Source organism: Stenella coeruleoalba, assembly GCF_951394435.1.
Source record: "Stenella coeruleoalba genome assembly, chromosome: 14".
NCBI lineage: Eukaryota > Metazoa > Chordata > Mammalia > Artiodactyla > Delphinidae > Stenella > Stenella coeruleoalba.
In genome coordinates, this window is record NC_137160.1 from 41,698,461 (window position 1) to 41,713,230 (window position 14,770).

The 14,770-nt window shown below is 38.1% G+C and overlaps 1 protein-coding gene across 3 annotated transcripts in view; it reads right to left on the reverse strand.

The window, feature by feature from the left end:
* Positions 1-14,770, reverse strand: part of ASXL3 (ASXL transcriptional regulator 3) — a 174,264-nt gene that overhangs the window by 77,305 nt on the left and 82,189 nt on the right. For all 3 annotated transcript variants that reach the window (XM_079942252.1, XM_079942253.1, XM_079942254.1), the window contains 3 exons: positions 13,689-13,810; positions 4,996-5,113; positions 3,916-4,035 (listed from right to left, as the gene is read on the reverse strand). In XM_079942252.1, the coding sequence (XP_079798378.1) occupies positions 3,916-4,035; positions 4,996-5,113; positions 13,689-13,810 (360 nt within the window). The remainder of the gene's footprint in view (positions 1-3,915; positions 4,036-4,995; positions 5,114-13,688; positions 13,811-14,770) is intronic.

Consider the following 14,770-nt stretch of genomic DNA (forward strand, 5'->3'; position numbering starts at 1 on the left):
TTTTGACCAAAGGGAGTCGAAGAGCACCAATCTGAATAAAGGCTGCAGACTTTGGAGACCTTGCTGGCTTAAAGCCTCCTATTTCCCAGAAGGGAAGCCACACGGTATTTGTGCATAAAATGTGCACACAAGATGTACTCACATACACTCACACAGAGGGAAGGAGCACATGAAAGAGGCAGACCAAGGCCTTTGGTTGCAAGAGGAACTGCCCAAAGAAATACAGAAAGAGTTCAAAACGAGAGTTCTTCGTTGTCTCAAAGAAATTAGAGACGAATGGATTCTGAAAGAGCTCAGAGAAGAAAAATAGGCTTTCAAAGAGTAAAGTCTAGGGAAAAAAAATTATCAGAGGGCAAAATCTAATCATCTATGACATAAATCCAAGTGCCCTTTACAAATGAAGAAATTGTGTAAACAGTCTACCGGGGAGCACTGAATCCATTACCATATAGTACCAGGGGGTAGTGAACTATGGGGATTATGGTAAAAAAAAAAAAAAAAAAGATTATTAAATGTTAACAACCTTGATGTTTAAAAAATAATATAACAAAAACATGGAGTTAAGAGGGACCATAAGTATAATTATCTCCCTATCCTTTACAATATATTGTCCAAAGCTTGAGTAGTTAAAATGATCATCGCTCCTATTCCAGTTTTTCATATTTTTAGTATCTTTGGAGAGAACTTTAAGATATGAATATATCTCGTGGCGATGTTTAGCAATTTTGTTTTTGGTTTTACTTCCATTCTTTTTTATTATTCAGGCTAAACTTAATTAAATTTAGTACTTTTAATTAAAATGATATAATTCAATTTTTCTAAGATGACCCCTGACTATGGCTACACATTAGGAGATGTCAAATAATATTTATAAAACACTGGGGGAGGTTATTTTTTTTTAATATATATATATATATTTTTGCAGTACACGGGCCTCTCATTGTTGTGGCCTCTCCCGTTGTGGAGCACAGGCTCCGGATGTGCAGGCTCAGCGGCCACGGCTTACAGGCCCAGCCGCTCTGCGGCATGTGGGATCTTCCCGGACCGGGGCACGAACCCGTGTCCCCTGCATCGGCAGGCGGACTCTCAACCACTGCGCCACCAGGGAAGCCTGGGGGAAGTTATTTTTGATGATAGTATTTAGGGTTACTCTTCAAATTTATTTTCCTGCATTAATTTATTTCAAAAGTATGTAACATTTTATGAAACCAGCAAAGTTGTAATTCTTCACTACAAAAAGATTAAACCAAATAAAATATATTGGAATGAATCCCAGAAGTTGAGCTCAGCGAGGACATTTATTAAAAACCCCTCAGAGATATCCATTAGAAGCTTGGATTTGTTTAGTAATTTTTAAACTCCTACTGTGTGATTGGGTAGGAAGAAGCATAATTAAAAACTGGTGTAAGTCAACGACCCCTAATTCAAGGAACTTACATTTTAGTTATGATTCTAAAACGCTGCACAGAACAGAGAATCCTTTACTCTGTAAGATTCCTAAGGTCACAGGACATCAGAAACATTACTTTCTAGAAGACACATGGGATTCTATCTGGAGATGGTCACCTTTAAGGCCCTTTCTTTCCTTTTGCATGTTTTCACTTTTCATTGTATGGTGCTGGGCATATATTGGAGGCTTAATAAGTACCACCAACTTCATTTGCACAAAATAAGCCATTGTACTCAGCTGCTTGTTGGGTTACTCAGTCAGTCAGCGTTCCTTCCTAGTAATCACCTTCAGGTTACTTTTGACCTTAAATCCCACCTTCTTCCTCTGATTTTACAGGATCAGCCAGGAAATGTTTTAGTTGCTAGCTCTCCTTCTATGTGTAACTAGTGTACCTGCATTTTAACACCCATGGCAGGCTCATCATGTCATAGATGCTATGCTACTCCTCAGTGGTGCCCACAGGTCTACAACACAGGCTGGATGATTATAGACATTCAGAACATATTCTGAAATAATGGTTTGGACTTTGGAGCTAGCTGTGCCTTGGCTTGTAATAGCTGTGTCATTATGGACAACCCTCTTAACCCTCTGGGCCTCCGTTTCCTCAGCTGTAAAATAAAAATAATTCAACTGTACATAATTGAAGTAAATGAGATAATATGTCAAAGTACCAAGACCACTGCATTAAATACGGGTAGTTTTCCATTCCTTCATTAAAGTAGCTTCATTATTTCTACTACTTAGTAGTCTAAAAAGAAAAAAGCAGGTTAAAAAGAACATGGTGGTCTCCTTTATCGCCTTCTAAATTTGCTAACAAATTAGCTGAAAACCCTTTACTGTATGATTGTTAACCTTTACTGTATGATTGTTAACATGTAAGATGCTAAGGGGCGTGCAGGATTCCTAGGTTACAACAATTAGAACAAGAGATCCTGATTGAAGACCTGAGCACCTGGCAGGATCCTGACAAGAGTACAAGCCTTGTTGAACCCCAGCCCTGAAGGCAGCTAAGTAAAGAAATGAAGAGGTCCCCATGCCTTGAATTTTCTTAAACTCATGATATGGCATTGACTTTCCTGAGGTTGTAGCAGACTGTTTTTAACTGAAGGTCACTGACTTTTAAATTACTTAGGGTAACATAACATGATATTTGGAGGGGGGGGCTTCTTTTTTTAGTACATTCTTTACATATCACTCTCCCATTACAGTTTCCAGCTTCAGAAGCTACTCAAAGTACTTAATTTAGAAAACTCAAAAAGACTAGGAAAAAACATGTCAGTATATATGTAGGTGTTTATAAACTAACACATATGTTTTGGGCTAGACAATAACTATAAAATGATTTAGCCTTGGAAACAATGAAAAAGATAATTATGCTGTGTTTAAAGAATTTAAAACAAACATAAATTCTGCTTTCCCAAAGATCTCTTACATAAGGCTATCTAAACCCCATTCAAAGACTTTACTGAAAATATGCTCCCAGAATTTAACAAAATCCTGGTATACAGTAGGCACTCAATAAATCTTTACTCAATAAATAAATAAATGGGTTAAAATCTTGCTTGAATTTTACAAACAGATAAACTCTGCAAATAAGAATTACCCTAAGTTGCCAAGAAAGTAAGTGGCAGAACCAATAATAAAGTTCAGGTCAATAAATCTGTACTTTCTAACCCATCATTTTACAAAATGTTACAATGATCTAGGTCATTATCATTACCCTAACTCAGAGATGAAATAACTGAGAGAGAGAAATGAAGCCATTAGGTCCAGACATGCAACGAGGCAGGTTTGGTCTAGAATTTTAATGTTCAGCCTAGGATACGTTTATTTTCCTCTTTTTAGTTTCCATATTCCTTTTCCCCCAAAATGCTGCTATTGAGTTCCTGATGAAAAGTTATCAGGAAGGAAATCTTCAAAAGAAAACCTGGTACTGACTTGCAAGACCCAGTAACTGTCTGCCACACTTCTCGGCAATTGTACACTGTTTTTCAGACAAGCACTATTGAATATTTCAAACAGCATAAGATGAAAAGCAAGGCAGAGCAGTTTTACTGCAGCAGACCCCAATGACAGTGTACTCTTCAGTTCAATGAACACTTTATAAAAGTTGCATTTTCCCCCCAATACAATGTATTCCGATAAAGTGAAACCCAGTTTCAGGAACAAAACACTGCATGTTAGACAGAATTATGACTTGGCAGATAATTACTTTAATACATAGATCGTTTTAAACCTCTTATCTTTAGCCTCTGCTTCATCCAATAGTATCATTCACAAATTTAGCAACATGCTTAAAATCATTCCATTGTAATATGTTGCGTTCTTTAGCACCCTTTTTGGTTTAGATAAATTGAAAAGATTTAAAAATATTCTTAACTATTAAAGAAAAAAGTCCCCATAATTTCATTCAACGAGATTTAAATATCTAAAATGTGAAATGTTATAGTATATTGAACACTCACCTAAACCAGACTTTTTTAATCGTTTTAAGTGCTGACTCGTTTGTTTTCCAGTGGGGGATTTTTGCCCATGTTTCATTTCTTTATCTGAACTGTCTGCTTCACCATTTTTAGATTCGGATCCTAAAAAAGGAAATAGTTATTATGTCATTATCTTCCTCTTGCTGTCCTTGAAAAGAAAAATCTCAAATTGTTCTACAAACCGTAGATATTATCTCCTTTGCTAAGAGTTAATACACTACCTTTGGCCACAATCTGATTCCTCTACTCTATATAAAGAGAAAAGCCCAATAAATCAATCACACAGAACAAAAAGCATGAACAGATGGCCTGATAGTGGAGTCAAAGACACGTTCACTGATCTGATAGCTTTTCAAAGAAGCACTCAGATCTTTTGTGAAAATACACGAATAAGCTTCAACAATACTGTGCCACTTGGAGACGATGCAAGACCGAGACAGAAAGATGAAGGATGAAGGGAGGCTTGGAGAGAGGGAGAGATCATGCCTTTATTAATAACTTTATGTTGAAGCAGGAAGAGAAAACGCAAACATCACTCTATAATATACAGAATGGTACATAGCTGATAAAGTGACAGAGGTAAATTAGAAGAAACGGTCAGGGCTGCACTGAGGTGAGAAGAATGCTGCCAGAACACAAAAACTAATAAAGGATTCCTGATTTTGCAGCAGAGGATGGAAAAACAAATTCACACTCACGGAAGAACGGCTTTTGATGGCATTACACATCAGCATGGGGTCCACCATTAAAGTTCAACATTCAAACAAAAGCCAAAGCAACAACAAAAAAATCCACCTAGCAGTACTACACGTTTTCTTGCATCTATTGACATTAGCAAATGAAGTCCTTTGATGATGAGCAAGCTTTTGTTTTGTTTTGTTTTTAAGAGCGAAATACCCTATTATTTTTGAATCATTGAAAGAGTCTAAGGTATAAAAAAATTAAATGAAACCTCAGGTGGAAATATTATTCAGTTCCAGAGAAAATTCATGACATCTCTCTTGGTGAGAAAGCCTCCTCCGGGAAGAAACTGGCCAAGCATACAATATTTTAGCTCTTTACCTGAAGGCGAATCCGACTGCTCATCAGACACCTTTAATGGTGTCAAAACAACACGAGGAACAGTCTTGTTTACCATCATTGAGACTCCATTTCTTCTTTTCTGCTGCTGCCTCAAAGCCTACAAAACATGATAATAAAATAGAACATAAAAATATAGTCAAAATGATTTCTCATAATTGAATTAAATGATCCACTTGCCCATCATCAGATAGAACCTCTTAAAGAGACTTAAATTCCACAGAGTCACTCATTTGTCAGGACTCTTAAGCGTCACCTTCCTGTCATTTTCCCTCAAAAGCATAAAATCAGGCTTTGGCAAAGGGTATAAACCTGAGACCATTTTCGGTAGAATTCTGAAAATAAAGCAGCACGTAAAGGTTTGTTCTACCTGCGCAGTGTGGCTTGAGAGCCCATGGAATTTGAAACCATGACTCCCAAGGAAAAGAAACGTAAAATAAATGTTTCGAGACCAGGATAAAAATATATGTCTGCACTTCTCTTGCAGGTGCGTCCTCTCCAGTGGGCTGCTCAGTCAATCAAGTTAACACCGAGTGTCATCAGTATGTACAGCAGGTAAGGACTACAGTATTGATGCACTCACTCAGCCGCGGGGAGCGCTGCACAAAATCACTGAACATGGCAGGAATCATTTATTTCTGTGAAGGGAATCAGTCCTAATCTTGGAAACCTTGCAGCACTTGGCTTCTGTCTGCTTGACTTTGGGCATTAACCTTCAGAACACGAACGTGACGGCATTCTGGCAAATCCAGGGAAAAGAAGACCGATACGAGAATAAATTGCTCCAAATGGGAGTGCTTTGTGTTTCATAAATGAATCAACCATGGTGATGATAATGTACTGAAAAGACACTGGAAAGTTTTGAAATACAGCTTATCTAGCTGATCGTTTTACGCAGAAAATTACCTGCAATAAAAAGGGTCTTAAGCAGACACAATTCAAGAGAGGATAAATTCACGGTTCCAGGAATACTAAAACTCCTCAAAAGGTTAAAAGGCTGACCACAGACAGTCTCCAACCTTTCAATTCCTGGTTTCTGTGTAATTTCTACCAATTTTATAACATTTCAGTTACTTGACTAATGTCCTTTGACCAATAGTTGTCACAGTCTCCTGAAATACTGCATTGACTGTATATCCCCTTGCTGACAGAAACAATACCATTTTATTTGCAAAGGGTTTTACCTGAATGTCCAACTCGTAGACCATAAGATTTAGCCGTCAAATAACTGCAGATGTGAAAAATTAAATATCACTTAAATGAGAAAAGACATATTCAGATGAGATTTAAAACCACGTGGGAAAGTGAATGGCTTGGGAAATCGCTTACAAATGATACTGTTGCTAATAATAACAGGATACATCTTCCCTTCAACTCTTACATTTATTGACCTTTTATAAAGTACTAGGCACCGTGGACGGACAGGAGATACAAAGATGAATAAGAGGCCATCCTCCTCACCTTTAGCTTGCTGGCAATAATATTCTGAATGACAGCATGTGTGCTATAAAATATTTATGACATTTACTCTTTCATTAAGGTGTGTACATAATTGCATAAATCTCTCTAGCCTTGTGTGAGAACTCCGAGCACTTTGTAGACATTAACCTATCAATCCAATGATAAAACAGAATGAGGCGGGCTTCCCTGGTGGTGCAGTGGTTGAGAGTCCGCCTGCCGATGCAGGGGACACGGGTTCGTGCCCTGGTCCAGGAAGATCCCACATGCCGCGGAGCGGTTGGGCCTGTGAGCCATGGCCGCTGAGCCTGCGCGTCCGGAGCCTGTGCTCCGCAACGGGAGAGGCCACAACCGTGAGAGGCCCGCGTACCGCAAAAAAATTTAAAAAAATAAACAGAATGAGCCAACGCAGTACCTGAAATTACAATTAGGCCCATCTTTACCCACTATGTAAGACATCACAAAACAAACCTGTATAAAGAGTGATTCGTTTTTAGGAGTCTTCACATCACAGATTTCCAACCTTTCCCTTGGCAATCCAAATAGGCATTTGAAAAATACTCATTTTATGGCATGGTGGGGAGGTGTATTTTGGAAAATGTTGATTAAGAAAAGAAGAGATGATATAACAAGACGCTTAGAAGCTGGAATCATAAAGTCAAAGATGACATGTCTTTTTACAGTGTTTGCAGTAAATAATTATTAAAGTAACAAAAATTTTGTCCTCAATTTTTAGAGTGGAGAAGACTCTATTATAGAAAAATTAGCAGTTGGACAGAAATAAACCATGATATACATAACGTAATAAGAAGAAAAAGCCAAGGCTATTCTGAATTTTAAACAGTCAAGCTGGAGCCAAGGTAGGGAAAAGGAATGCTAGTCAACATTGAGCCCATTTCTATGGTCTCAATGATTTTTTACTGAATATGTATTTCCTGCTCATAAATTTGAACAATATTTCTTGGTACAACATTTTCTTAAATACTGAAATGCAACACTATGTGCCTGTAAGTGATAAAAACAACTATGCCTATCATTTAAATGATTGTTTTAAGTGTATTAAAAATACACACTTTTTTTTTTTGCTTTACCTCTGAAAAACAAGCATTATTTTTTATCCCAAATAACATTTCTAGGGTCAAAGAAGCAAAACTTGGGAAGCCTTTTTTTACTATGACACCAGTCACAGTAGTAAAGCCCGCAGGCTAGTAAACAAACTCAGGAGTATCAGAGTTCAGCTATGAGAAGGGGCAACTTGGTAGCATTTACTAGATCCGTAGCCATTTTAGGCTACCTTGGGGATTCCAATTCACTTTCTAGAAAGCAGGATTTATTTGACTGTGGACCCTGGGGATACCCTCCAAGCAGATCAGAATGTGGATGGAGGGGAAAGAAACCAATGTTGACTCAACTGAGATGTCTGGGATAGTTTGGGCTGGCTCCAAACAAGAGAACTCTAGCACCTGTTACGTCCACAAGGCAGGTAGTAGTATAGTGATTCCCAGTTCCTCACTCCAGGGCGTGGCTTCTGCAAATAAAGAGGCTAGCTGCTCATGGTCTGCGTGTTTGTTTGCTTTGGTTAGATACCTATATCGCTGCAGCTACGTGCCCATGGGCCACTCACACATGCTGCGTGTCTCCTCCTCCCAATCCCTTGAAGAATGTGCAATTATTTTTGGACCACACTAGCTGGGCTAAGACCATGACAAGGGGGAGGTTGAGGACCGGGATGCCCCCATTGGAGGTGGTAGTAATGACTCAAGAGAAGCAATACAACTGGATTTGTAGGTGAGTTGTCCTGTTTTCAACAATGTGTCAGACAAAACAAAGAGGTCTCTGAGCCAAATTCAGCCTGAGGGCATCAATTCTGGATACCTGCTAAACACCTTTCCCAAAGTTCCTCACCTCCCCCCAAAAATGAGTCTGACCACTGCCCAAGAGAGGTATGAAAAGCTCCCTCTTCTACTGTGCTGACTTGCAGCAGAACAGGGGCTGAGGCAGAGTTGTCTTAACGACTGTGAGGTATGAGGCTGTGGAATCAGAGAACTAACTAGCTGAGTAATGCCGAGTAAATTACTTGGGGAAACGTCTCTGTAAAACAGAGACAGCAATGTTAGTAAGGCTTTTTAAACAGGAACTCCACAGAGCTATGTTTCATATAGGCTTTTGGGGGATGGTCGATGGCCACCTGGCCTCCTCTCAGTAAGTCCTTTGAGGCTGTGTCTAGCACCCTGCTTCACAACAGGGTACTCCTGTACCCCATTATCCTTAACTCTGAGCTGTAGCTAACATTCCAAGAGAACAAGAAAACTTCCTATTTTATGCTACAAATATAACAGAGGTTAAATGCAATTTACCTTGTAATTATCTAAGTTTGGGTATCCCAGCCGGGAAAATATACATCCATGTAATAGCTTAAGAAAATACAATTAGGATGACCACTTTTGATGGTCATGGAAGATTTGCTCTGCACAAAGATACCCTGAAAGGGGAGATTTATTTGTTGTTGTGACAACTTGGGGATGGGATGCCTTTCTCTATTCCACACCAAAGGTTTTAATTAGCTAGTGGTGGCCCTGTTGATCAATCTATAGCATGGTTTTATTTTGACACTAATATTATACAATAAGTCTTACTATATTAGTCTAGATTCATTTTAGGAAGATGATATCCAACTACTCAACCCTTAGGTATACAATGGAACGCTAACAGAATATCTTATCGAACAACTTTAAATCCTAATTTCAATTCTAGAAAGAAGCAATACTGAAACCTAAATAAACAAGCAGATGGCAAGTGTAATTGCAGTCTACTAAAAGGCTTGTCTTTCAAGCTGCCTGGACATGTAATGTCCTCATGCCCAAACTACACAGAGTACATTGGACTTGCCAAGTTTAGTACTTCTAGGTATCATTCAATATGAAAGAAATTTATAGGCTTACACTTGGAAATAAACTTACTTATTTAAGGAAACCAACATAACAGAGCTAAACCAGTCTAGGAAAGTAAAGATCATATCTCACAATTACAAGTCTGGCTTTGAGTGAAAATCAAAAGATGCTGAGTGAGCATGCTTTCCTCTAGAGAGGTATCACAACATTCTCTTGTAAAAAGAGACAGAAAACCTTTAGATAAACATTTTATTTTTTAAACAGAAAGCTTGGGATAACTCTAAAAACCTGGAAGAATTCTCATTTCCACCCCAATGAAAAATAAAGTAAAATCTAAAGCCAGAGGCCTTCAATGTTAACTTGGAATTTGCATAAACAAGTAATACCTTCTTTGTTTTCATAGAGAAAGAATACCAACAATGTAACTTAAGAATGCACTGGATGCAGTAAGCCCTTGACTGAGAAGTCGGAAAATAGCACATGCCGTGAATGCAAAAATAATGAGAAATACACACATATGAAACAGCTGGCTGTGTCAGGCACCAACAATGTGCATTGTTGCTAGAATGCTAAATGTCAACACCCACGTCCAGAAACTGCTATCATGCAACATAACCTTTGGAATTTCACAGTACTGGTCAAACATATAAAGCGAAAGCAAAATACCAGGAATATGTCTGTTTTGCGATACGAGGAAGGAAAAGAATCTCCAACTTTATGAATAAACTCTCCCACCCTAAATAAATAATGCAGGAAGTCAAAGAAACCAACAGGAACAACACAGAAAGGTTCTGTTCTCCATCATGTTACCTCCCATCATAACAGACCTCAACCCATCCTTTTTTTAACCTTGTATTTGATTCTGCTGTTTAGAAACTTCCCAAATTTAATCTTTCTTAATTATGCTTCCTTGAAATTCAAACTCTAATCATTTCACACCTTTTAGGATTACTAAAGCTAAAATACCAAGGCAGAAAGAAGACAGGGAACAAGGTAATAATCAGCAATCTGTTATTCTCCAGAGGCTTCTGAATATGCTTAGCGTGAAGATTCTATTCAGAAATATAACTACTGAAATAACAACATGCTATTCATGCAATTACACCCAACATACGATATTAACTAGTGTTTTGATGATTAGAAAGTTAAAAGGACCCAAATATTAGGGGCAATGAAAGTACTCTGCATCAACAGCCAAGGGGCATTATCGCCTCCATATTGTCCAGCCTGTAGTTACACTGCAATCAACAGCAGTGCAAAGTTAAAGCACCCACTCTCTGCAGCATCACGCTTTGGGTGGGGGTGAGGGCTTCAGAGCTGGGAAATTATGTCTGGCTTATTTTGCATGAGGTTTGTTTTCAATCATTTTTCTTCACTATACTTATGCATATAAAGCTACTGGGATTTGTTTTTGGTTTTTTTTCACCTACTTCTTTCTAAGAATCTACGCTGGACAAGCTATAGTTGAACTACTAAAACCCCACTGACTCAGAATATACTTCTAGTAAAACGGTAAAAGCTAACACATCCAAGTACCTCCCTTTAATACGTGCCGATACTGAACACATTGTTCCCTGTGTCAGGAAATAATATTGTTCCCTGTGTCAGTCTGTGTCAGGAAATAATATTCTTAATGACTATGTTTCCCTTGCATTATACAAATACTCAAGAATGTAGATTTCCTTGGATCATGTCAAAAATCCATCTATCCCATTATACAGCATATGCTAAAAGGAACTACTAGTTAAGAAGGCAGAACCTGAAACCGTGACTCTGGGTTCAAATGTCATCTCCAAGATTTACTCACTGGACAGTCTTGTGTAAGTTCCTCTGGGCGGTAGCTTCCTCATTTGAAAAATATTTTAAAGGATTCTTTTAAAGGATTTGTATGAGGATTAAACGGCATAGGGCCTGTTAATGCAGAGAATAATGTCTAGAATTCATAAAAATAAATGACAGCTAATGTAATTATTATTAGGTTATTTGGCTGGCCCTACGTTGGTGAGATTATGATTTGTGCCTGTACGTGTACACACAAAACATATTCACAACCATGGAAAAAAAAATATATATATATGGATATATAACGGCATATACACTTACAAAGAATTCTACATGGTCACAGCCATTCAACTATCAAAAAGAAAGCTGCAGATTTGCTGAGGCTGCTACAATTTAAAATGCCGCATGTTCAGTCAATTTTTGAAATGCTGTCTTAAGAAACTCAGCAATTACAGGGAATCTGGGCAAAATTCTGCAAGAACAGCTTTTCTTCTAAATGTATTTCCAGTATGAATTTCATTATTAATCAAACATTAGCATATCTGCTATATATTGTGCCATACTGTACGGGTAACTAATTTGTTACTTGGTTATACAACAAGAAGTTTTAAGACATTGATAAAGAGCTCTTTGAGGACACTAAGAAGCTTCCAGGGCAGGTTTCTTAAAACAAGGCTTAGCCCTTAATCAAGCAAGTGGCGCTTCCCACGAACATGTGCTCTACAACAAAACAAAATAAACGAACAAAAATACCCACTAACTCAAAGCTGTGTAATGTTTTAGTAACTGTAAAAAAAAAAAAAAAGTTCAAAGGATACGAAATCAAAATGAAGAAAGTAAAAAATAATGAGACATGGCAATACAGAGATGTGAATGTTAATCTTTACACTCACACGGAGGAAGATTTCACAGTGTATACACATTTTCTAAATCACTGCTTTTCAGAAGTATGAGTTTCATTTATGATTGCATCCATGTTTCTTAAATGCTCCAGTTACCAGTATCCAGTTTTGTATCTTTCGTTGCATCCTGGTTAGTGTTTTAGTACCTGCATCCTATTTGCCACCTGAATCAGCCTTTTTCCAGGCTTCCCTACCATCATACATTCTTTATTTCACCAATTAAAAAGGGATCTCAACACTGAATTCAATTTTGTTCTTTGGCATCTATAACATTTCTCAAGAGCAATGATACAAATGGCAAGCTCAGTGAAGAGTATTTGACCTCTGTAGGACGAAACACTGTTACTACCCTAAATATAATACCAATGAAAGGAAATACTGCGATTTCAGTAGTTAACACGGAATTTACAAGTAACAGAATTCACTACAAAAATGTTAAGTTTCTTTCCTAAGTTTCCTGGTTTGTAATAGAGGAGGAGGTGGAGACATTCTAAGTCTAGGGGATTGGATGTGAATATTAAGTAGCTTTACAGGCTGGTGGGACTTTAAAAACATTTTAAACTTTATTGAAAAACATGGCTTCTCCTTCTTGCTATAAATATATCACTTAGAATGACACGTCTATTCCTAGACTTGGTAAGGGTCAGCAAGGGGTGAAGTGGAGGTGGCTGTCTCAGAAGGATGAAAATAAAAAATGAGGAAAGCAGTTAAACAAGGGAAAACCATGAATTCAGGACTAAATATGTAAGGTTTATATTTATTGACCTTATTACTATCACAATCATGCAATGTTCCCCTCTAACCATAGCATCTCTTTCATTTCTTCTGGGCACATTCAGCATTTCTGGGGTGGGTAGCAGAAGGTAACGTTTATTGAGTGATTATTATGGACCACTCTACCACATGCTTTCAGTGTATCACCTCACTTAATTCTTGGATCATTCCCATGTGAAGGGTACTTTTATTTTCTACATCTTCTAGAGAAGGAGTTTAAGATTCAGAGGAGAGAAGTGGCTTACCCAGAGTCACACAGTAGCAAGGGTTGTAATCAGCTTATGTCTGAGCCCAGAGCCCAACATTATAACCACACTTCCCAGCACCGTCTCTGGACAAGGACACACAACTCAAGACTGCTTACGTAATGTTGGGATGATACTGCAAAGTTGACCTCTATTCAGCACCAAACGCACTAATGGATAGCCTACATACAAGCAAGGCACGATTGCTATTTTTCTTATTTATAACAATGCATTTCAGTAATAAGAAAGACATTACATTTATTTTGATGTCGACTATCAGATAAACACAAGATCATAAACGGAGACTTTATTTTTAAAATATGCAACGCATGTATGAACCCAATATACTTGCTATAAAACACACACACACAAAATCTTAGTTCTATATGATTCCAAACACATTTTCCCTCTTCTATTTTACATCAAAGGTCTGAGCCAAGCCTCTCCTAGTTTTTAGCATAGATTAAAATCAGCGTATTGAATATTAAGGGATTAGTTGAACCTAGGACATCTCTGTTGCTTTCTGATTACTATGTTCTTATTTATTTTACTTTCTATGCATAACTTCCATTACCTTAAGTAGGCAGAACTGAGGGACAAAGAAGAAATGCCAGCAACCTTACCTGCTTGAGAGCCTTTTTGGTGTGTTGCTGAAAGGAAGACACTAACTTGCTCTGCACTGCTGTGTTAGGAAGGCTTGAATCTCGAGTGGAAGATGCCTCATCAGTTACCTGCTTTGCACAAACTAGAAACAGAGAGATAATAATATTACTAATTTGAATTCCTTTTTTTATCGCCACTGTAATTACCTCACTTGGAGCTTTTCTCCAATTGAAAATGGATACATAAAATAAGGCAAAATAGCACAGTAAAAAGAAGAGTATCTCGATTTAAAGGAAGGGATCATTTAATAATTGTGTGGCCACGGTTACATTGAACTTCTCTAAGCCTCAGTTTCCTTACCCACCAATTGATGATAATTTCTATGTTTTGGGCTATTGTATAGACATAAAAAAGAACACAATATCTATCTCAAGAGTTGGGAGTCAGTAGGTACTTTCTGGAGCTGAGTAGGGAGGCTGGCAATGCACAGCATTCTGAAGAAAGAATCTACATTGATGAAATTGTCTTCAATCTACCAACCTCAGAGGTACTATGATTCTTTTATTTAACAGCCCTCCTTCTATAGAATCTATGGTCTACTGGGGTGTGTGTATCCTCTTCTATGGGTCAAGGCAAACAGCATGGAGAAGGAGAAATGAAATCTGAGATGCTGGGTGTCAACTGAAGATAATTACTTTCAAGAAAATCATGTCCTCTGCAGACTGCAATATAATCTGCTCATTTTTTTTTACCAGAGTCAAGCTTTCCAGGCACCTAGTCTATGCAAGTCAAGCCCACCGTCACTTTCTGCTCTATGACACCTGTGCTGGAGCTCCAACACTTCTTTCTGGCCTCCTCAGACATTCCGCCTACGAGACCAGGTTTCACACTTTGGCAGCAGTGTAGATGCAGGCCTTTTCTGTGCACTTGATGGGAGGAGTTTATTTGGAAAATCAAAGTGAGGAAGCACTATGATTAGTGGCAGAATGAGGGCATATGTCAAATACAGGAGGCAAGGGGAAGTTCGACAGAAGAAAATAGCTTGAGGACATATTGTAAAATCTCAAAATAAGACTTCTTAAGGGCACCAGGGTTTACGCTA